The sequence below is a fragment of the Paroedura picta genome, chromosome 7 (assembly GCF_049243985.1).
Source record: "Paroedura picta isolate Pp20150507F chromosome 7, Ppicta_v3.0, whole genome shotgun sequence".
NCBI classification, from domain to species: Eukaryota; Metazoa; Chordata; class Lepidosauria; order Squamata; family Gekkonidae; genus Paroedura; species Paroedura picta.
This window is the reverse complement of record NC_135375.1, coordinates 92,134,645-92,157,805: the sequence shown is the minus strand read 5'-3', so window position 1 is coordinate 92,157,805 and position 23,161 is coordinate 92,134,645. Positions and strand designations below refer to the sequence as shown.

Below are 23,161 nucleotides of genomic sequence, written 5' to 3'. Positions count from 1 at the left end.
GATGTAGGTGTATTTAAAGCACTCTAGAGAACATATGAGCTAGCTTGGGCTTATCATTACCACACACTAAGAAGGCTTCCCTGACTGTGTAAGGGCTGGGTGAAACTAATGGCAAAATGCAACCACAGAACTTGTTAGGAGGCTGCATCCCATCTTGAATGGTCTTCCCTTGTGCAAGTGCGGGTTTGACTGATGATGGATTTCGCAAGACCTGATCAGCAAATGTTGCCTCTGCTTCTCAGTAAACTCTGCAGAAAGACAGGGGCTCTCTGCCTTCCCTGCACTCCTAAGTGGCTGCAGTCAGAACTGCACTAGGGATTTTTAAAAAATGCTTTCTGTGTGAATACAGCATATCTCCAGCTTTAGTGGTCCTTCAGCTGACTAGGGCACCTTGAATTCTGTCCCTTCTCCAGCCCCTCTCTGTTGGCAATTGGCATAAAAGACAATTGGTATAGATGGGGTAATGATCAAGCTTGCCTTTTGAATTGTTGTAATGAGACTCTCACTGAGTATGCTGCTTGCTGTTTCTTTATCATGGTGGTCTGGCAGTAATTCAAAACTTTTCTCAGTACTATTAGATTCAGGATGGTAGCCATCTTGGTCTGAAGGAGCAGAACAAACTTTTGAATCCAGTGGCACCTTTAAGACTAACAAAGTTTTATTCATATTATAAACTTTCATATACACTGAAGAAGTGTGGATGCACATGAAAGTTTATACCTTGAATAAAATTATGTTCATCTTATGGTTGCCACTGGACTCAAATGTGGTTCAGGACTATTAGTAAGGAAAACTTTTGCACTAATGCTAGATAGCAGTCCTACAGTTATTGATGGGAGTATTTCACAATAACAACAAAAGCTGAAGCAAACTGCCTTAGGCTCTTACATAAATTGTAAGATAATGGAATGTAAATTAGGGCGAGGAAGGAACATAGTGGGAAAGATGATTTAGTAATGGAAACAATGATTTCAGAATTTGAATAGTAGATTGTCTAGGTTGTTTTGTTATGATATTCAGTTTGGATCAGAGTCATATTGGGGGAGTGGGGGAGATGGAATCTTTGTCCAGGGGCATGGTGGCTCTCTTTACAAACTTATCAGTAGTGAATAAAATTGGCTTAGCCAGGCTCTTTATGGATTAGGAAAATAAATTCTTGATAGAAGTCAAATAATATATATAGTCATTATTGACCACCTTCACATCTACGGTATTCACAGTATTCTTAGTGGAATTAGATCAGTAAAAGTAAAATTCTGAATTGTTTCGTTTATTAAAATTCAGAATGAACGTCCTCATTTTGGAGGATAATTTGGAAGTCGGTCATTTCTTAATGTACATGTACATAGTTTATGAAAAGAAAAAAATTAAAATAAGTACTAATACATATTGTACATGCTTAAGGTACATAAATAATATGGTGGTAATTTATCTGAGAACTCCAGATCCATTGAAAGCCTTCTATTTGAGGTATATGGCATGCTAGCCAAAGGATCAGGAGGAGCATTTCTCTGCTGTGGGTTCAAGCACACAAGGTTTTATTAATTAAGAAATTTATACTTTACAGGAAATGAAGAGACTTGGATTTCAGTGAAACATTTTTTCAAAGTTGCAGCATTATGCTTTTGCCTGTGTGTTATTAACTACGTTGGCTAAGGAAGAGCCATAGTAATTGCTTATTAAAGCCGATACAGCATTGGGGGGGGGGGGGGGAAGAAAAGGAAAAAAAGAAAGCCTAATTTACTTTCCTTGGGTTATCTTGCAGGAATAAAAATAATCTCAGTTTTTGAAAGTAATATGACATGAGATTATATCCCCATGTAAAGTGATGATACCTTGGGTTCATTATAGCTTTCTTTCCCTTAATTTTTTAAAAATATTCACAAGAAAGTAAAATCAATCTTACTGGTATGCAACACTCATAAAATGGGTCTGTTGCTAATGTACTAGGCTGATTCCCAACCTTTTTGATAGGATGACCCACAAATCCAAATTTATTTGATACTAGAAATATAGCCCGCTGTAAAAGGGATACAGTGGGCTCTAGATACATACTGTCTGTGTTGTCCCGCGGCGACGGCTCTCGTAGTCGGCTCCGTGTTGCTAGCAGCGGCGGGGGAGGCAGGGAGGGGCCGGCAGCCGCTCTCTGCGCGAATGCCGGGGTGTTTTGCAGCGGCCCGACGCTGCGAGACGCGGGCCGATGCGGCGAGAGTCAGCCCGCTAGCCGAGGGAGCCCTCTCCGCGCGGCTGCCAGGGCGGCTGCCAGGGGCGGCTGCCAGGAGCTCCGCGCGGCTGCCTGGGGCTCCCTCGGGTAGGCGGCTAACGCGGTGAGAGGCGCAAAGCGCCTCTCGCCGCGTCAGGCCAGGAGCAACTGTGAGCCGCGCGGCTCGCAGTTGCTGGGGCTGGGAATCGGAGGGACCAATCGGCAGGCGCTTCGCGCCTGCCGATTGGTCCCCCTGATTGTCTGTCCTGAGGAAGGGTCCAACCCGGACCCTTCCTCATCACGGACAAATCCCACCTCAAGAGCCCTTAACAAATTATTTAGTCCGTGGCGCCCGTGGCGCCACGGGCGGTTTAAAGATGGTGGAAAAAAAAATAAAACAAAACAAGCGCATATAAACAGCTGCAAAAGTCTGGGATCCACTCCATAGTCTTTGTAATCAATATTTGGTCCAGAACCCACTGGTTGAGAGGTGTGGTACTGTCATACAAATATTCTGAATGGTGTTCAACCCACTTCCAGTATTATCGTTGTATGCAAACTGTGTTGTGTTTTGTAATTCAATCTGAATAGCTTTGCTCTGGTGGATAATTTTCTGGTTTACTAATTGCACTTGGATTCTGTAGCAAAAATTGCTGGTGATGTTTCCCCAGTTCAAATAAAAGCAGATCCAGGGATCCAATTCACACTGAATGGTGATACACACTGCTAGTTTTCTGAAAAGTATAAAGTGGAAGACAATTCTACAAGATAATTTAAAGTTTATTGAATAATCAATTTGATTGACAGTTTTACTGTTATTGAAATATATGCTGGAGCCATTAATAGAATTATGAACTATTGATGTGGAAAGTGTTATTTAAGAAGCTTGTTTCCAATAATGTTTATGCATCAAAGTGCACTGAGACCTCTGGTTTTGTCTGTGAACCACAAATAAAATTTTATCAAAAGTTTTTCTCTTTATATCTTGGTGGAAGGGAATGATCATTTTGATGGCTTCACTGTGGAATGATAAAGGTTCACTGCCTGCTCTTTAGCTGTGAATTGCACTGTGCAATACAGTGGCTGAAACTCAATGAACGGTGGCAGTTGAACAGGCTGGAAATGAGTTTGATTGAGTTGGGTCATTCGCGCTCTTTCCTTCTGTATCTGATCACATGCCTCCTCTGTGTCGTTTGATGAATGGTTTTCTAAACTGGCAGGCATTAAAATCAATTTCCCCTGAAACTGAAGACATCTAGGAAATAGATTGTGCTTAGCTTTGGGTGTGTACAGATATTTCCCTGTTTGCCATTGAAGCTGATGATTTTAGAAAGAGGCAGTAATGCCATATAGGACATTTAAAAAAATTTAATGTGTATTTTGGGGTGTGTGCTTTCTTTTAAGGTATGTGTTCCTTCTGGAGCCATGCAATATAGACCTGATACATCGAAAGATCAAATCTATTGCTCTGTGTGTGTCAGCGTGCCCACGAAATGAATTGAAAACTCTGGCTGATGTTCAGAAATTTGCAGAGATTAACGGTAAGGCAATGTTTGATGTTGTTTCCCTTTCCCACCCATATTATAAAAGGCTACAATATTTGCTCTGTGGATAAAATGAATTATTTAGAAGTTTAATCAGCTATGTGCCCCCAATGAATCAGAGAGCATTTAAAAAACCCTCTTTTTATTACAAGTGGTTACAAGAAATGTGGATAGTATGCAATCATCATAGAAAAAGCATTCCTACTTCTTGACCAAGATGACACTTGCTGCAGTCTCCATCATCTAACAATAGAATGCTTTTTTTAAAACTATATTTTGTTTATATGCAAATAGATTTAAAATAGGTGCCATCAGTGAACTAAGACTTTTCTCTGCTGACAGCCCCCAAATAATATTAACAATGGGTGCTAGATTAAAGCTGTCTTAGGTTTTATTAGGTCTTACAGTACTTTAAGTTTGTTTTTTTAAAAACGTGTAAATGAGGCTGCACCAATTCCCCCTTCAGGAATTGGGAGACATCCTCCCTGTGGTATTGGCACACAGTGCCAGTGACCACTGCCATAAGAAAGGTCCTGACGTCTTCAGATATATGGATACTTTTCTTGTGAATTTGTTCCATCTATGTGCTCTAGTTTCCTTCAGATTTATCACTGTTATTAGATTTATTATTAGATTTATTACATGCTACTCCTGGCAAGCCATCTTGCGGCAGGTTAACAGGATAGCACTAGTAGATTTTGTTTTTATTTATCTATTATATTTTTCATATTTATATTTATATATTTGCTTTCATGTGTAACATTTTGAAGAATAAAAGCTTTCCCAAAAGCTTCTGTTGTGTAATCCTTTGCTATCTCTGGAGACAATTTGGAGTTTACACTTATTTGTCATTGTGTTATGTTCCTGGGGGTGAGCATGTGGAATTTCTAACTTTTTTTTTCTCCTTCCATTTGTTAACAAAGGGTTGATGGGCATTTGCCCAGAGGAGAACTAAAAGTTAACAGGGAAAAGGATCGTGCTTAACCACATATCCATTTTAGTTCACTTGCTAACATACACTATACATATGTCTCCACATACACAACAAAGTTACAGACGAAAGTAGTTCATAACTCAACTGCTGCTATGCCCTCTTTTACATAGAGAGAGCTCCTACTTCAGCCCCTGAATGAATGACCTGACTATGATCATATGTTTCTTCCCTTTTGGTTTGGAGATAGACATTTTGAAGAACTGGCAAGAGTACAACAGAAGAATGGAGGAGGGGAGGCAAAGACTAAAAGATTAGGAGTTCAGTGGCTAAGGGGAAAAGGAGAAGCAGAATGACAATCTCTCTGAGCCAAGAGAAAGGAAAAAGAAAGTATTTGGCTTGCATTAGTTTTCACCACCTCCTCCTCCTCTCATTCTTCTCACATATTGCAGCCAGTCAATAGCAGGTGGGCTGCATACTTTGTAAAACTTTGCCAGCCGTCAGGTAATGCAAAGGATCTGAAAAGCTTCTGAAGATTCTGTTTGATAGTGGAAAAGGAGACAAGCAGCAGACGGGCAAACAAACAGTCATCTGTTACAGTTTCCTGTGATGTCTGAATTCTGACATGATGTTAGATTTCCTTGCAGTAGTTTAAGTCAGTTCATCACACAGGCATCTACCAAATTTCCAGTTCTAAATGCTGCATTGGTTACAAAGAATTATGCTGCTGCTGAGACCTACAGTCAAGAGAGCCATGTAAGCTGCTTTTCATGGGCTACACGATTTAAGAATGTAGATGAGTGGTCATGAAAGAATATACTCCCTGTACATAGAAAGCTGGCATGTAGTAGAAAGGATTCAGAGCTAGTCTTTCTGACACACTAGCATGCTGTTTATTTCACACATGATCCAGATGATCTGTTTGGGATCCAAACACAGCATTATGCCCAAGCAGGTGACAGTTCTATTTGTGTATGGGGAGCTGTCTCCAATCATTGCCTGCTCTAGCAGTAGCTTCCATGGTGTATCCAGCAGGATTCAGGAGAGTTCCCTGGCCTTAGGATAATCTTTTGGGGGGCACAATGGCCCTCAGCAATAAGAGGAAAAAATGTGCACATGTATGTGTGCACATTCAGTATATGTAAAAACTTGCTTCCTTTAATACTAAAACTGATTACTGCTAACCAGTCTCTCCCTGTTTTTAAATGCTTGAATGTTCTTTCCCTGTAGTTTTGTCCTACTGCAGGGATCCTCTCAGATGTTTAAGTTGGCTTTAATACATTGATCCTAAACAAAGGCATCAGATTTTATCAGAAACGATGCAGTAATCTGTCTTCACTTTGTTTGACCTTAAGGGTAGTTGCTGGTCCTTTAAGAGTATTAGAAGGTGCAAATATTAACTTTTAGGACAAACTGTCTGTAATTTCAATTCAACTGCTAAAGTAATAACAGTAATTTCATTAAAGGGCAACAGTCTGTCTCATTTGTTGCTTCTCTTCATGTTCTGGTTCAGGGTGGCTTACAATCCAGTAATATCAGTCCAGACAATTCAATGGCCTGTATTTCATTTATACACCACCCTTCTCTCCAATGGGGTTCCAGAGTGACTTACTATATTATTCTCCCCTCTATTTTATTTTCAGAATAGCCCTGTAAGGTAGGTTAGGCTGAAAGTATGTGACCGGCCCAAGGTCACCCAGCAAGCTTGCATGAGTCCACATGACTCTTACTCCAGACATAAATGTCTAATCTTAGGAGTCTTTGTAAAGGTTAATGCAGTCCTGTCTGAAGTTCCAGAGTTTTGAAGTCCAGGCTGTGCTCAAGCAGGGCGAAGTAAAGCTGCATTAGGGAGCATACTTGACTGACCATGAAGAAACTAATATTAGAGGAAGCCATTTGGTTTAGCTCTGAGTGTTAACACAGATCCGAGTTGGTGATTACAAGGTAACGAGAAATGAATCTCCCAGCTTCTGATAACTGCCAATCTATGCTTCACTCCTGCTGGCATATGGTAATGAAAGTGTGACATAAGCTTGTGCATTTGGGCCTGAATAAGTATAAAGGCTGGACATGCTGGTAACTGGCTGCAGCATCAGGTGGGGAGTGGGAGTGGGAGTGAGCAGCTTGAAATTCAGTCAGGAAAGAGGAGAAGCAGAAAATACGAAGCGTTGAAATCCTGGCACATTTCAAAAGCATGCCTTCTGATCCTATCTAATGTGCATTCGGCATAGGAATCAATTAATTGTGTGTTACTGAAACCACCAATCAACAGGCCAACATAAAAAAGCACAATTACTACCCTTAAACCACATCATTCTGACAATATATTGTATTGCTGATAGCATTTGCCTTAATTTTAGTGGCAGCTCTCCTCTGGCCCGAATAGTGCAATTTAAAGGGGACACTCTGCAATTCAGGAATCTTAACTTTCATCCCAGCTGGACCCATTTAATGTCCCTCCAGTATTGTACAAGGTAATCTAAACAGCAACCCAAATAATCAGATGGTTGGATCACTTCCCAGTAGAGAAAGACTAAGCATTTGAGGCTTTTTAGAACTGTAAAAAGGGGAGCAGAGAGAACTACCAAAGGGGGCATGATAGAGGTTTATATCATTGCAGATGGTATCAGCAGAGAAGAAAGACAGAGATGATTTGATGCCAGTAGGTCGTCTGTCTCACGTAATGAAAATGGATCATTATCGGCAGTTGACATGGAGAGTCCCAGGAATGGATCCTTTAAGCAGATAAAGCTTTATTGAAATCAATTAGGAACAGAGCAGAGTTCTACTTTCCATCATCAGTGGAAGTCTTGTGCTCCAGCAGCCTCTGCACAAAGCTAGATCTGGTCAACTTTAGAATGAATGGGAGTGCAAATGAGGCTAGCCTGAGAAGCATAAACAATTTCAATAAATCTTTATTTTGGATCCTTTATTAAAGGATCCTTTATTAAAGGATCCAAGCATAAATAATTTCAATAAATCATAAATAGTTTCAATAAATCTTTATTTTGGATCCTTTATTAAAGGATCCCTGCATGAGACTATCCATCTTTTCACTGCTGGATATGAGGCAACAAGCTCCATGGTCCAATCAGTCCTGCTCTGTGAGGTCAACAGGCCACGGTTATAATTTTGTACTCAGCAAACGGAAGAAGAGCTGTGGGTTTTTATACCCCACTTTTCACTACCTGAAGGAGTGTCACAGTGCCTTACCCTCTCCCCACAATAGACAACCTGTGAGGTAAGTGGGGCTGAGAGAACTCTAAGAGAACAGTGACTAGCCCAAGGCTGCATGTGGAGGAGTGAGGAATCAAATCCAGTTCTCTATATTAGAGGCCACCACTCTTAACCACTACACTGAGCTGACTGTCTTAACATGCCTTCTTCCTGCAGGAAGGATACTTCCTTGATGCTTGTTACAACTAAGAACAACATTAAGGGAACGATAGGAGAATTAGCTAGCAAAATTAGCTGGGAAAGAATCTAGATATCTTCTGCTGAGCAGTAGCTGCTTTTTAAAGGTGGTATTTCTTAGAACATATTGTGAGTAGCAGGATCACTGCTGGTATGGGCACTCCCAATGGCATGGATTCCACCGGGGAATGGGGGCTATGAATCTTATGGATACTGACTTGTATTATTTCTGAAGATGGGTTTAGGGGAGAGTTGACCTATAGCCCTTGTTTGTATGTGTGGTGGTAGTTTGGTTTTGGAACAATGCTTTTTCTTTCTCTTATGATGGGCTTTGAAAGCATTGAGTGGCCATTGAGTGTTTTTTGGGGTAGGGAGAGAGAGTTGGTAGTTGGAAAAGGACAGGGAAGAATCATTGGACAAGTAACATCTGTCCATCTTTCCAGTCCCTCTCTTAGCCAAAAACACTCGGGACTATGAGTTCAAAATGTGGTATTGGATGCCAGCTACTTGGTTGAATAATGCAGAAATAGCTGATTTGTTCTAGGTCTGTTTGCTTTGTTGTCACAGATTCAATTACTGTATCATCCAGATCTGGAGTTTGTGGGGAAATAATTAGTATGGTGTCTCTGTCCACGTGTTCTGTCATGGTGTCAGTTTCAAGTGTATTTACCTGGTGCTGGGCATACAAGATGCATTAGAGGTTCCATTGGTGTAACAGCCCACCCTGCTGCCCAATAGTTTCCTTTCCTGAGCCATTTGAAGTCTCAGACTTAGAACCGAGTTTAAGCTTTTGGATACTGAAATTTCCATGCTGAGACCTTATCAGCTGAAGCAGTTCAAAGCTTTATGGTTGCCCGGGTATTCATGGGACAGTCCCCAAATATGCTGATGCTCATGTGTGTCATGGGTCACGTATTGTAGTTCTCTGGTCATATAGTCTGATGCTGGGGGATATTCAGATTACTCCTATCATAGGCAGATTATTACCTGGTGATGTTGAAACTCATGGGAACTTGAAAACTCTAAAGCAGGGGTAGTCAACCTGTGGTCCTCCAGATGTCCATGGACTACAATTCCCATGAGCCCCTGCCCTGCTCTAAAGGTGGACTATAGTTGAGGCAATTGTTCCTGGAGGCTTTTAGATTTAGGTGATTTCAGAGAGCCACTGAGCAGTTTCCTATGGACATGTCTGGCAGTTTTGTCAAGATTGGTCTTTAGAATTCAAGAATTTCTGTGATTCAAGAAAATTACAATCACTTCTAGGCACTGGCTTCCATCTGTCAGAACTTCTTTGTTTCTGTGGCTTACTGAGTATTTAGGTAAAATGTATCAGGAGCTGATTTGGTGGTGGTGGTGGTGGTAGTAGTAGTAGGCTATATGCTTTTCTCTACCCAAAGGAGCCTCAAAGCAACTTAAATTTGCCTTCCCTTTCATCTGGTGAGTATAATACTTTTCTCCCTCACTATTTCATCAGTCCTTTGAATGAGCAGTTTTGCAGCATTTGTACAGATTGAAGCTCAAATCTTGAATTGTTCATCAATGGGAGGTAGTTTGCCAGCTTGTACCCCTTCTTGGAAAAGGAAGGTGAACCCGTAGTTCTCCATGCTCTGATGGCATCCAAGCTAGACTTTCTGTAGTACATATTCTGAGGCAACTGCCTTTGAAAACTGTATGGAAATTTGAATGCTGTGGCAAGATTGCTAGTTTTGGCTGCTAGTTTTGGTGGCTTTAGCAAAGGACTAGACTGATTCATTAAGGATAGGTATATTTTTAATTAACTGGTCTAAAAAAAACTCTGCTTTCAGAGGCAATTTAGCCCGTGGATATTACCGCTAAGAGATAACATCAGGGGAGAAGGCATCAGCCTCTGCCCTGTTGCTGGACTTCCAAAGGAACTAGTTGGCTGCTGTGTGAGACAGGATGCTGGACTAGGTGGACCACTGGTCTGATCTAGCAAGCTTCTTATTATGTTCTGTCATCCTCAGTAAACATAGCCAGTAACTTAAGGCATAATTTCTTGCCTCACTAGCATTATTTCCACCCTAAAATAATACAGTGCAAACATACACCCGCAAACACAAACACACAAATCCCTTCGCTCCTAAAAACTGATTTTGATTCCTAGCAACTTAAAATATTTTTTGCCTGATACAAACAATCACCATGATAAATAGAGCTGTAGTCTGGCATACTAAGGGTACATTCCAAGGGACTATTCCCATTTAAATATCTTGGGTTCAGCAGATTTCCTTTCTAAATGAGGCTTTAAAAGTAAGGAAATAGAGTCTTTGCTCGATTTGGCAAAAGAGGTAGAGTTGAAAGCAAGATGTCTCAAGATTTCTGTATATCCTGTGCCTCTGGCTTAATCTGTGAACTTTACAGCACATGTTTTATAGCTATTTCAGGGCAACATATTGTGCGGAAAAGTGAGTGGTTGGTATTTACGCATAGAGTAAATTGCTGCAACGGCTTCTGGTTTATGAAGAGAGACTTTAAAATTTGTTCAGTATGGCGTCACCTGAACTTGAATGTTGAAAAGGAAGCAATAATTCAATTTCCATCACAATGAAAATTATGACTATCAAGGCATAAGAAATTGTAATTTGAGGCATGGATTTTGTCACTTTGATCCATTGCATTTTTATGCCTAAATCCTACTGAAGTGTGAATAGGATTGCCGCCTAGGATGGATAGCCAAAGGTGCTAGGAAGAAATGGACTCTTATAAGCCTTGCATTTCTGCCAGATGATGTGTAGCCCAAAGCCATTATTTCAACAGAAATGCAATTTTGAGAAGCTGTAATGGATACATAAGATGTTTTGGTTTGGTATTTCACGGTTCAGTGGTATTGTGTGTGGGGTCCTTGGCTATGTCCTTCGTAATAGCCTAGAACTGTCTGTATCTGTCAGTATTGTCATGTTCATTTATACAGGCAATATAAAAAGACTTGGAGAGAGGGGGGGAGATGGAGGAATTTGGAGCAAATGTTTTATGCCTAGCTCCTTGGAGTGGGAGAATCTTCATTCCTTGATTGTGTTTGCCTCAATGATTATTTATCACAAAGCAAGCAAACAAAATCCCAATTTTGGAGAGCTTTTCAGATCCGTTCCAAATGTATGAATTGATAGAGCAGGGAAGAAATGGGACTGTTTATCCTGAGAATCACAAATGAGATTTCTTAAATAGATTAAATGGCCATAAGCTTTGAAAAGAAAGACCTTTCCCACCCCCTTGAAGTCACTTTTGATCCTCTTGTTTTTCTGTTTCTAGGATTTGGTTTGGCTGTTCAAAAAAGGATTTCTTTGCAATACACTGAGCAATTTTGCAATATTCTGGGTATAGCTTTGGGTACTCTTGAATTTTTCCTCAACTACACAGAATTAAAGATCTGCATTATGAAACTAGTTTTTGAAACAAAAATGTGTATGAACATTTATGATAAGAATGTCATTGTGTGGTGACCATTCTGTGTCATTTTATCAAGAAGCTTTGCTGTAAAAAACTAGTTTTATATTTAATCACTGTCTGAAGATGAATTTAAATAACTAAGGCTGCAATCCTAAAGACACTTTCCTTGGGGGTAAACTCCACTGAATAACATTTCTGAGTTCACCTGCCTAGCTGGGTTCCCTAAATTTCAGAAGACTGCAGTTGATGAGCTACTATTCAGATTATATCAGAACAGCTCCCATGTAGAATGTAATCTCTGGTTAGCATTTGTAGACTTGGCCCCAAACTATTCTTAAACAACGGACTCCTGAAGTCCAAATGGAATAATATTCTTTACGTAACTGAATGCTGAACTCCAAACGTTTGGTAAAGTTGTGGAATTCATCAGCCAATATTTTGCTTTTAATGGTAACCACTGAACTAATGTCCATGGATTTGTTTTTTGTTTTAAACAGGCTCCACTCTTTGTAGCTATGAACTAAAGCCATCTGAATACACTACAGATTCAAGGGCTGCTCAGCTGTGCCCCAAGCTCCCGGTTCCAGAGAGGTAATCTAACCTCTTTCTTAGATCTTACTTTTGTGTTGGAGTTTAAGTCATAAAGCCTGGGTACTGTCACTTGAGGACCTCAATATGGTATGATGGGGTATTTTTATAGGACCTCCTCTCTTAACTGCTACATTTCCTATAAAATTGCTATCCTGTATTCACTTTACTGGAAAGAATGTTATATAATATGAAAAATATGTTATATAATATGTTATTTTAAGTAGTCTTCTGCTCCTAAAATTTAAAATGGTTTGGTGCTGTTTGGTTGTGTGGCCGTATATTGGTGGTGCATGTGCATGAGAGATGCTTTTGTTAGTTGTGATGTCTCCATGTATTGCATTTCACTGTGTGGCATCTGATTGGTTGTTTTTTGTCTGTACCTTCTTGCTCCCAGGTCTCCCAGTCTAGAATATGTGTGCTGTAGTCTAGCTTTCATTGCTTAACAGTGTACCTACAAGTAACTCATCCTTTCAGCTTTGATGGCTGGGTTTTGTGCCTTTTCTTAAACATACATTAAATGATTCATTGGGGTTAAGCTTGACTAATTTATATATATGCTTGTAACTAAAGGAAACAGTACTATCAAAACAAATAATTGTTGGTTCAGTACCCTTATGCAAATAGTTAATTTTTTAAATTTAATTTAGTTAATATTTATTGATTATATATATACACAGACATAAGATTTTTAAAAAGGTAAAGGTATCCCCTGTGCAAGCGCTGGGTCATGTCTGACCCTTGGGTGACGCCCTCCAGCGTTTTCATGGCAGACTCAATACGCGGTGGTTTGCCAGTGCCTTCCCCAAAAGATTGTCATTGATAATGACATAAGATTGTCATTGATCAAGTAGTTAATTTTTGATATGTCTCCCTATTACTATTCCAAACAGTACATAGTCTTTAAAAGAATTAATTTGCATCTATTGTTCTCTCCCTCATCAGGACAGAAACTTGCTAGAGGTCAGATACATTTTTTTTTTAACAAACCAGAAAACCTTAAAAAATGTTTTAATGCAAATTTATAAACTTATTTTTCAGTTTGCCTTCCAGTTTATGTAATTTGGTTTCCAAATTTAAAGAGGCCATCTGATGAATTCTTGCCCACTCAGGATTTATTCAGTTATATATCTCCACCACAAGCCCATTCCATCCTCCTTCAGTCAAGATTTTACCATCAGTAGGATGGGGTAGAGTGGTAAAGCAGCAGACATGTAGTCTGAAGCTCTGCCCATGAGGCTGGGAGTTCAAGACCAGGAGCCGGCTCAAGGTTGACTCAGCCTTCCATCCTTCCGAGGTTGGTAAAATGAGTACCCAGCTTGCTGGGGGGTAAACGGTAATGACTGGGGAAGGCACTGGCAAACCACCCCGTATTGAGTCTGCCAAGAAAACGCTAGAGGGTGTCACCCCAAGGGTCAGACATGACCCGGTGCTTGCACAGGGGATACTTTACCTTTAGGATGGGGTAGACCCTATTATATTTCTCTGCAGAAAACTTTCAATTTTATAAAAATGCATTCTTACAAAAATATATATATTTGCCACAAACAAAGCAATTCTAAGAGTTACACCCTTTAAAGTCAGTAGGCTTAGAGGGGTATATCTGTTGGATTGCATGGATAGATGCATATATGCAATATAAATCCCATTTAAAGCACACCATGGTTTGTATTTGTGTGTGTGTGTGATCAAGTGTTTCTGTTCAATTATTCTTGTTTTTTGGAAAGACTTTGGAAATCTTTATATCTCATTTACTGTTTCAGTAAATGTTATAACCAGTACCTTGAATTGGATTTGGACACAAACTGGCAGCTAGTGTAACTGTTCTAAGATGGGTGGATTATATGTTCCCATTGATTGACTAGCTGCTGACAGTAATCAGGCTGCTTCATTCTGAACTAGCTGCAGTATGTGAGTTTTCTTTAGGAACAGCCAAATGTAGAGCACATTACAGTAATCAAAAAGCATGGATTAATTTAGTGAAATTCTTCAGCCTAAGAGAGAAGTGAGTTGGTGAACTAGGCATAGGTGGTAAAAAGCACTCTTGGCCACTCCATTGATCTGCTTTTCAAATAGCAAGGCCAAGTTCACCCCCAAGCACTTAATCTACTTACAAAAGCCAACTGTCCTCCATCCAAGACAAGTGAGCCTACTCCCTCTGAAATATCAGCCTTCTCACCCAACATCACTCCTTCCTTGCCTGAATGTAGATTCAGTTTGTTCTGCTGTGGTGTGACAGCGATCATGCCAAGAGAGTAATTCTGGAGATTTCTAAGCAAATTGTCATGTAGTTATTTAATTCATTTATTTAAGTATTTAGACTCTGCTTTTCTTCTGATTAGATCCAAGGTGGCTTGCGTTTGTATGTAGTGCTGGCAATTCACAGCAGACTTATGGTGACCCCAACAAGGGGTTTTTAATGCAAATGAGAAGCAGAGATGGTTTGCCATTACCTTCCACTGCAGAGTTTCCTGTAGTGGTGTCCCATCTGCTTAGCTTTGGAGATCTGATGGGATTTGGACATACATTGCCTCTTTCCCTCCCCCATAGTGACCTACAGCAGGAAAAACTGAGCACAAATAAGCCAGAGCACAACAAACAAAGCAAAACAAACAAGGGCATATCAGGCTGTTCCTGGATTCATTGGCTGGCTGGATTAAAGATGCAGCCTGCAAACCACAGATTAAGAGCTAAAAGACCAAGAGATATTTGGCTTTTATCCTTCAGCTCATAGCCTTACCTAAGATTTAGAAGTCACCTTTATAAGGGGCAAAGCAATGCTCAGCAAAGATGCTACACAGCTTTCTTCCCTTCCTGCTTTTCCCTTTTGAGAATGTGAAACTTGAGTCTTACATGTCAATTTCTACACAATAAGTTACTGTATTTCTTCCTGGGCTTCCCTCTAATTTCCTATACAATATGATACATTCGGCACTACAAAACGACTGAAAAGACAAACCTACTTGGACCTCCTGGTAGTTCAGCTACTCTTACACATGTGTAAAGCTCCCCTTGTCTCCCAGTATTGCCAGCAAACTTGGCCAAGGGGCCAGTGAGATATTGTGATCCTTACGTAGCTCTTTTCAACAATGGGCCTCCCCTGAATCCAGAAAAGGGGAAGTGCAGAATTTTCATCATTCCTCAGGCTTCTCTCTCTTTTGAAGATCCAGGTAATAGTTTTTTTTTAAAAATGCACTTTCTGAGGCCGGTGCTAATTTGCAGCTTCTGGCAATGTTTATGTATCATGATAAAACAGAAAGATTTTCTCCTAGTATGCAAGAAGGAACAATATACCTGCTCTTGTTTACTACAAAGTCAACTATTCACTCACTGAGTTCTGATCATTATTAAATGAGGCAGCATAGCTGAGAGAATTTTCTGTTCTGCTCAGACGTGTAATATCCCTACATCTAATCAACGACAATTAATGAAAATGCAGAACATTGCTGTAATAAATTTATTATATTGCTTCTTATGAAAGAGATGCGGTGCATGTCATCCCTCCCTGAGACAGAGCTACTAAAATAGAAATGGGGCTCATGTGCTGGATTCTCGAGAGTCCCATTTATTCCAAGACATCATGTAGTAATCGCTGACCTCATTTTTTATTCATTATAGCAAAGTTAAATTTTTGTCTCCGACACATAAAACCAGGTAGTTTCAGGAGTACTTGATAATCATTGTCTTCAGCAGAAGGTAGTTAACACAATAACAACTAACTGCTTTAAAATTGGGAGGAAGAAGGAAGGAAAAATCTTCTACTCTAGCACTGAGGATTCTGCCTGTTTGAAAGAAAAAGGACCAAAGTTTTAGGTCTAAAATGCCATGGAATGGCCTCCAGCAGCTGAGGAAGGCTTTGGATTGGTTTATTCCACTATCCATGGCATTGTTCTCCCCATTGCAAACTGCATTTGAAACTGAAGGGATTTGGCATGGGAAGGGTAGGGTCGCCTGCTTGAAGAAAACAAGTCTGAAGTTCCACTGAGCCAACACAAGCCCTTTGCAATCCTGGCATTTATTTTAAATGTATATAAACTAAAATTCAGGTAGCTGAAAAGCAGATTAGTTTTCAGGGCCTGCTAGTAAATGACTTGTCATATGAACAATTCTCTGCACAACAATGGAATAGTCCTTTATTAGGTGTTTTGGACATTACAATGAACTAGTTTTGAAATTAGTGAATGAGGAGTATGAAATGATGCCTGTTTTACATTTTTATCTTAAACATGTTTAACGTGAGTAATAACATGCCATGCCAATAGGGATTAATGTAATATGTGAAGGTTTTAGACAGAAGCCTCTTTTAAAGATAGGGGCAAGGATAGGGGCAAAAACAGTTAACACTCGTTGGAAAGGCAGAACAATTAACTCCATCTTTAATTCAGTCTCCACAGCTAACACAGAAAAATAATATATGTTTGAAAGTCTTCCTTCTCGTTCCTCGACATCAGTGGTTTTTACATGAGTTTTGTATCAGAAATCTTGTGATTTTTTATATATTCATTAGTACTTTAGCCCACTATACCCTAAATACAGCGGGTGCTAGGAGCCCTCATTGGGGTGCCCCCCCTCCCTGCCACAAAGCTCTCTCCCTGGCTCCCTCCTGCCCCAGGCTCCTGGCTTCGTGGCCCCCTCCCACCCCAGGCTTCTGACTTCACGGCCGGAAAAGGAGCTGGGCCGACACTTCACAGCTCCCGATTGGCCCCTTCGAGTTTTTATCCCAACTCGCCCCGCCCCTTTCTCCACCCACTTACCTCTTACTCTTTTATTTTTACCACTCCTGCGGAAGTGGTTTACAGGTATGTTGTTTTCTACGAACAATACCTTGAATTTAGGAAATATATAATATCTGTTCTCTCAATAATGGAGTATTGCCCTTTAACATACTCTCAAGTGGCATTCCAGGCAGAGGACACCCCATACGCAGACACTTGTGGAATTAAGTATCTTTGCTGAGTTACACAGGTACCCTGAAAAGCTACATTTTGATTGATTGAATGTATATCACTTCATACAAAAACCCCCAAGTGTTTTTTTTAATATTCTAAGGCATCTTTTCAGCCTGCATGTGTCCAGAAGCTCAGTTTCCTATTCAAGCTAGAAAAGCATGGGATGGCAGGATCTTGGTTTATAATGCAACTGAGCCTTACAAGCTGGAAAAATCATTATTCCAGACTTTGGCAACATCATACCTACCAGCTTCAAGATGAATATTTCCCCAGAGTCTGGTTGCCATCCTGCAGGCAGGGCCTGGAGTTCCCCAAGAATCACAACTGATCTCCAGACACAGATGTCAGTTCTCCTGGAGAAAAATGGCTGTTTCGGAAGGTGAATCCTATGATACTCTATCCCTCTGACGTCCCTTCCCAAGCCACCCTAGCCTTTACCCCCTAATATCCAGGAATTTCCCAACCCAGTTTATTTTATTTACAAGCCATAGTGTATTTTATTTTATCTGATCACCTCTCACAAGGGTGACCAGATAGTGAATGATTTATATGGAATTAAGTATCCATGCTGAATACTCAGGTGAACTGGCAATTTCCCCCTGAAACTATACTATTTGGGGTAAAGGGCAATATGCAGAAGGTGATAGAACATTGATCAGGCTCTTCTGACACCTTTAACCTAAAGTTTTGCCAACAAGGAATAGTTTTATTAAATTATTCTTTAGCTTTCTTTCCCAACGTGTCTGAGCACTGAAGGACACTGCGTGTTGTGGAAGTGTGCCTTAAAGTCTAAAAGAGTTTGTCTACTATCTAGAAGCATACATTAAAAATAAAAAATGCTTTCTAGATATAGTAAGGTATGATTTCCTCCAAATTTGGGGCTACTAATTATTCAATAATTCTCTGTAGATAATTCTCTTTAAAGTGCTGGGTCTTTGTAAATGATAAATAATACATGGAAAAGGAAGTTGAAGTCAGCAGCTTCTATCCTGCATCCTTGAAATGAAGGTTTAGCATTTTAGAAAGAATTCTAATTAGAACGAGTGCAGACTTCACATCTCTGACTAAGAATTGATGACCCCACAGGCATTATATACCCTGTTTGTCTTAGCCTCAGTGAACCTGACAAGTATGACTATAGGAACTGATTTTGAGAGAAAATAACCTAGAGGTTAAAGAAAATGCCTTCTGAATAGAAAAGAGTGATTTTATTCATTGACTCCAATTAGAAAGATGAGCGTCTTGTGAATAAAAATGTAAAAAGGCTCTCTGTGTGCAAAAGAGAATTAAAAATAGACAGGCTTGACAGTCTAGTCAAGTATAAGTGCAGGCAGCAGCAGTGCTGCCTATTGAGCAAGAGAGGGGGGAAATAATGAATGTGACAGGCAGTTGTGTTTCAGGCTGTGAAGCATAATTCCCCTGTCTAGAGATTGGGCATGGGATAGTTCTAACTAGTATTTTCTTTCTGGGGGAGCTCAAAAGAGAAGATGGGAGATACCACTCTTAGCAACTTTCTTACCAGTTACCTTGAACTGGCATAGTCTCGGCCTTGATTATGCCTGGCAAATGTTTAGGATGGGGAAGATTATGTGCTCGGGAAGGCCACTGTGTGCTGTTTCCTTGCAAATGTTGAATGGTTGTTTAACCAGAGCAGTGCCATAAACTGGCAACAAATTTTGGAATTTGCCAAGGTAGGTCAGAATATGTTCAGAGTTGGTGCCATGTAGTGGTTAGCGTGCTGAACTGTGACCGGGAAGGCCTGACCTTAAATCCTCACTTAAGCCGTGAATTTTGCCAGCTGTCCTTGAGCCAATTTCTTACTCAGCCTAACCTACTTCTTAGTGCAGCTAGAATAGAATAGAGGAGGGGAGAACCATGTACTCTGCCCCAATCTCCCGGGAGGCAGGGCTCGGTAAAAATGTAATAAAAAAAATAAGAGTCCACCATAAAATCAAAATGGAACATAAAAATAAGAAACCCTAGGTTGTGACTAATGTTGAAAAGGTTTGCTCTTGGTAATCTTGGGATTCTTATTGTATTCTAAACTGTTTTAAAAGTTTTTAAATTTTACCACAATTTTTTCAGGATAACTTTTCAATATAAATTGGCCCTGTTTAAAAGTTGCGGGGAACATTTTCCGAAATCAGTCTGCAACCGGCTTGTCCTCTGTGATTAGGATTTTAAGCCTGTATATTGATATGTGCATCAAGACTTTTTTTGGGGGGGGGGGACTCCTCTTTTCACTTCAGCTCCTCACTTCTCCCCCCCTCTTAAAACTGCGCATAGATTGGGAGACCCATGGCAACAGCGTGCAGTAGGTTGTAAGGAGCAATAGTTGGAAATTGACTTCTATTCATTGTCTCACACACAGGGATCTTCTGGGATCCCAGCATGCACGTGCACAACACCACCATCTCTGTTGTATCCTGTTGTCGTCTCTGAGGGGAGCTAAGCAAGCAGCAGCCTCATGACACTTATACCCCTGAGTTTCAGAAGGCTGCTTGCTAGAGGCTCACTGTTGCTACAAGTCTGAATACCTTTCAGAAATGCTGCAAGATCTCTCCTGTGTATATAAACATACCTGTCTCTTGATAACATTGAATTCATGGAACATTTTCAAATTATGTGTGTTGGGGTGAATGTGGGGCTGTTCTGCTTTGTTTTTTTGAGGTGTTGGGGGTGGGTAACATCAGACTGTGCACTCCACCCTCTTCTCAGAATATCTTGATTTTTAAGAACTGCATCACGACCCATTACAGCCATCCTCATAGCAGCATGTTTATGTTAATCTTGTGGCTCCCGATTAAAGTGTGTATGAGGGTGGAGTGTACTGCATCAATTCACCTTCCATTTGTGTGTTGATGTGGCATTTATATTACATAGGAGTAATTTTTTTTCTGATTTTTTTTCTTGTATCACCAGTGCACCTATTCCATTCTTCCATCGCTGTGCTCCTGTGAACATTTCCTGCTATGCCAAGTTTGCAGAGGCCCTGATCACCTTTGTCAGTGACAGTAGTGTCTTGCACAGGCTGATTAGTGGAGTAATGACCTGCAGAGAGATTATATTGGGACTTTGCTTGTTATCACTAGGTAATTGTTTTTCTCATTATTAGCTATTTATGTAGTACTGCAACAGGAGAATGTGAACACGTTCTGTCCCCACAATATGAAAACACAGTATGTTCAGTATTTAAGTCTGTTAGGGAAACGATATCTAATTTTATATTTCCTATCCAGAAGCTGCATCAAATGTGCTTTTAAAAATGTGTGTGCATTGACTTCTGCTCCTTATTCTTAACTGATGTGGGGACCTGAACGCCATTCAGTGTCACTGTCCGGTTAAATCTCTGGACCTTCTTCTTCCCTTTAAAAGCAAATCAACCTACCGTATTAGTAAGCCTTGTATATAAGCTTCTCAGTGTGCTTTCTCCGTTAATTTGGATTGACGTTGCTAAGTGGACATAAATTGTTAAATCTTGAGGGATTTGCATCAAAAGTAGGTCTGCCAACCAATTCAAAGAATTTTAGTTGATTAATCAGCTGCTTGTAACTGATTAAAACAAAAGGGTCTGAAGCGGTAAGATTCCATAAGCTAAGTAGGTCTTGGCCTGTAAGCTGCCTGGATGGGAAAGACCACATAAGCCTCCCCAGGCTTCTCAAAGGAAAGGCAGGGTGTGTCATAAAAATAAACTGATTGATTGTGTTTAAGTAAATCTAAATCAGTTTAATACAGTCATCGACAAGCAAATTTCCAACATACAAATAAAAGACATTTGACATTTAACCTGTGTAAGTTCTATACAAGTAAACGTTAAATCTTATTAAACATACATTTAAAATTGTGCAGTCTAATTAGCTATGCATAGGATGAAATATCTTTCAAGCAGTGTAATAAACGTAAATATAAAATAGAAACCAAGCTATAAAATCTACATTGTCAGCAATTACTCAGTGTTAGAAGTGATTTGCGTTTACATATGGCAGAACTTTGCTCTTTTGAGCCTATGTAAGTAAAATCTGCACATTAATATTGTATATTTTATAATTATTGAAAGAAATGTCAAGGACAACAAAAAGCTATCATTCCTTGTTAGAAGAAAAGGCCCAATTTAATGTTTCATTCATTTATATTACAGAAGTATACCAAAACCTAATTTTCAAAAATAAAGTAGAGCATCTTTTAACTTTTCAATCCCACAAACTGAAAGTTGCTCAGAAAAAATTGAATCTGAATTAAGCAATGCTGGGGCAACAATTACTATGTGTTCAGCTTTCCAGGGAATGCTTGCGTGGAAGAAAAAGGAATGCATCCCATTCTCTTGGCAGCCAGGCCAATGCTCCCAACTTTGCCATGTTGCCACAGTCATAGGGCAAAAAATAGATTGTATATGTCCAAATCTACAGGAGGTCATGCATGTCTTCTGACTGTAGTCTGTACACTATAGAATTACCAGTGGGATGCAGCGGTTTGTGCACATTTCAATTCAAACCTTAGTTTTATGGGAGGAGTTTGTCATTCATTTAAATGGTTTAGCAGGTTAAATAAGAGTTTTCTTTTTAATAAATATTTGCATTGTCATATCTCTTGGACAGAAAGTTATGGCAAAATGTTTTCAAACTTTTACACATTTCTTTTTATCATGCCAAGTCTCCTATTTGATTTATTAGATGACAGGTATTTGAATTAATCCCAGTGTTAGGCTTCTATCAGCACTAAGGGATACCGTTTCCTAAATCATAAAAAGCTAAGTAAAAGGTTCCTTCAATACTTCTACAAATTTCGATAATGTAGTAGCCACTCTTGTTCTACATGGAACAAGAAAAGAGACCATTAAAAGTTCTGTCAGTTTGTTTTTTCACTTGTTGCCTGTTCTAGCACCCATTGTACCATAGTCAGTTGATTGTTTTGTCTTTAGTAACATCAGAACTTGTGACAGTAGGACTCATAGATAATTTTATGATGCACCATTATTGGATTAGCAGTAGAAAAGCAAGATACATATAGTCAGCTTGAATATTGACTGATATTGCATAAACATTTTGATCCTTTTTGATAAGTGCTAAAGCTGGGGCTCCTTGGTCAATACGACAGAATTAATGCTATCATAATTTTGTGCTGAATGTATTCAGCAGTTCAGCATGCTTTGCTCACCCAGCTGGATCATCTCCCAACAAACAATATAAATGGCTACTGATCAGGAACTGCCTCCAACATCTGGCTGAATCTGTGCCTGACAGGGACCTAGTGAGAAATGTGGAGGTAAAGCTCAAAAGTCAGTTCTCAGCTGAGCTTCTCTATTTGAGCAAGACTGACCAGGAGCTTGTTTCCCCATCCACACCAAACTGTCAGGTTGGGTTGCTGAAGAGAGGAACTGACTGTTCTTGTTTCTCTACAGCTCAAGGAGTTGAGCTTAGGTATGTGTGTGTGTCTGAAGGGGGGGATAAATTGCTTCTCCCCACCAGCAACACCCCAGCTGTCCACTTGGGCTGCAGAGAATAGGAACAGATTGCCCCTATTCTCTGAAGTTCCCCAGCAGATCAGAGCTGACTCCCACTGATCCCTCATCAGTTGGTGGTTGAGTTCTAATTGCTGCATATAGCCTGTTTCTGCAAATAGATGTGAGCAGATTGCAAACAGCTGAACTGCCTGTTGATTAATCAGTTGCCTGATTGCTGCCATCAAACAGGATGTTACCTGAACCAGAAGGCATTCAAGCATCCCTAAACATCTCTTCCTTTCCTTTCACCTAAAAGTCTTCTCCTCCCAATTTTCACTTCTGTATATATTTTACAGTGAACCAGAAATCAGTTTTCCAAATGAGGGTTATAGTTAGTATTTACATTTGAAAATTAATACCCAAAATGAATGTCATGATGTCCAAGAATAGTTGCTTCCCCTGTGTTTTTAGTGTTCGTCGTTAGAGATGGGCACAAACATAAACATCCGGGTTTGGGGCAGGTGTGAACTTGAACCCTGAACCAAGCCAAAATTCTGGCAGCCATTTAACCTGACCATTTTGCCCCGCCCCCGCACCCCATTTCAAAGTATGTTTTGGAGGGGGGGTGGAGTGAAAGTAAGGTGTTTAATGACTGGTGGCCATTTAAGCCTAATAACTGATGGG

At 40.1% G+C, this 23,161-nt stretch overlaps 1 protein-coding gene across 2 annotated transcripts in view; it reads left to right on the top strand.

Annotated features, from left to right (window-relative positions):
- The window catches only part of SLC44A1 (solute carrier family 44 member 1), an 81,994-nt gene that overhangs the window by 32,226 nt on the left and 26,607 nt on the right, over window positions 1-23,161 (top strand). For both annotated transcript variants that reach the window (XM_077345385.1, XM_077345384.1), the window contains exons 4-6: window positions 3,608-3,744; window positions 11,998-12,091; window positions 19,960-20,129. In XM_077345385.1, coding sequence (XP_077201500.1) covers window positions 3,608-3,744; window positions 11,998-12,091; window positions 19,960-20,129 — 401 coding nt within the window. The remainder of the gene's footprint in view (window positions 1-3,607; window positions 3,745-11,997; window positions 12,092-19,959; window positions 20,130-23,161) is intronic.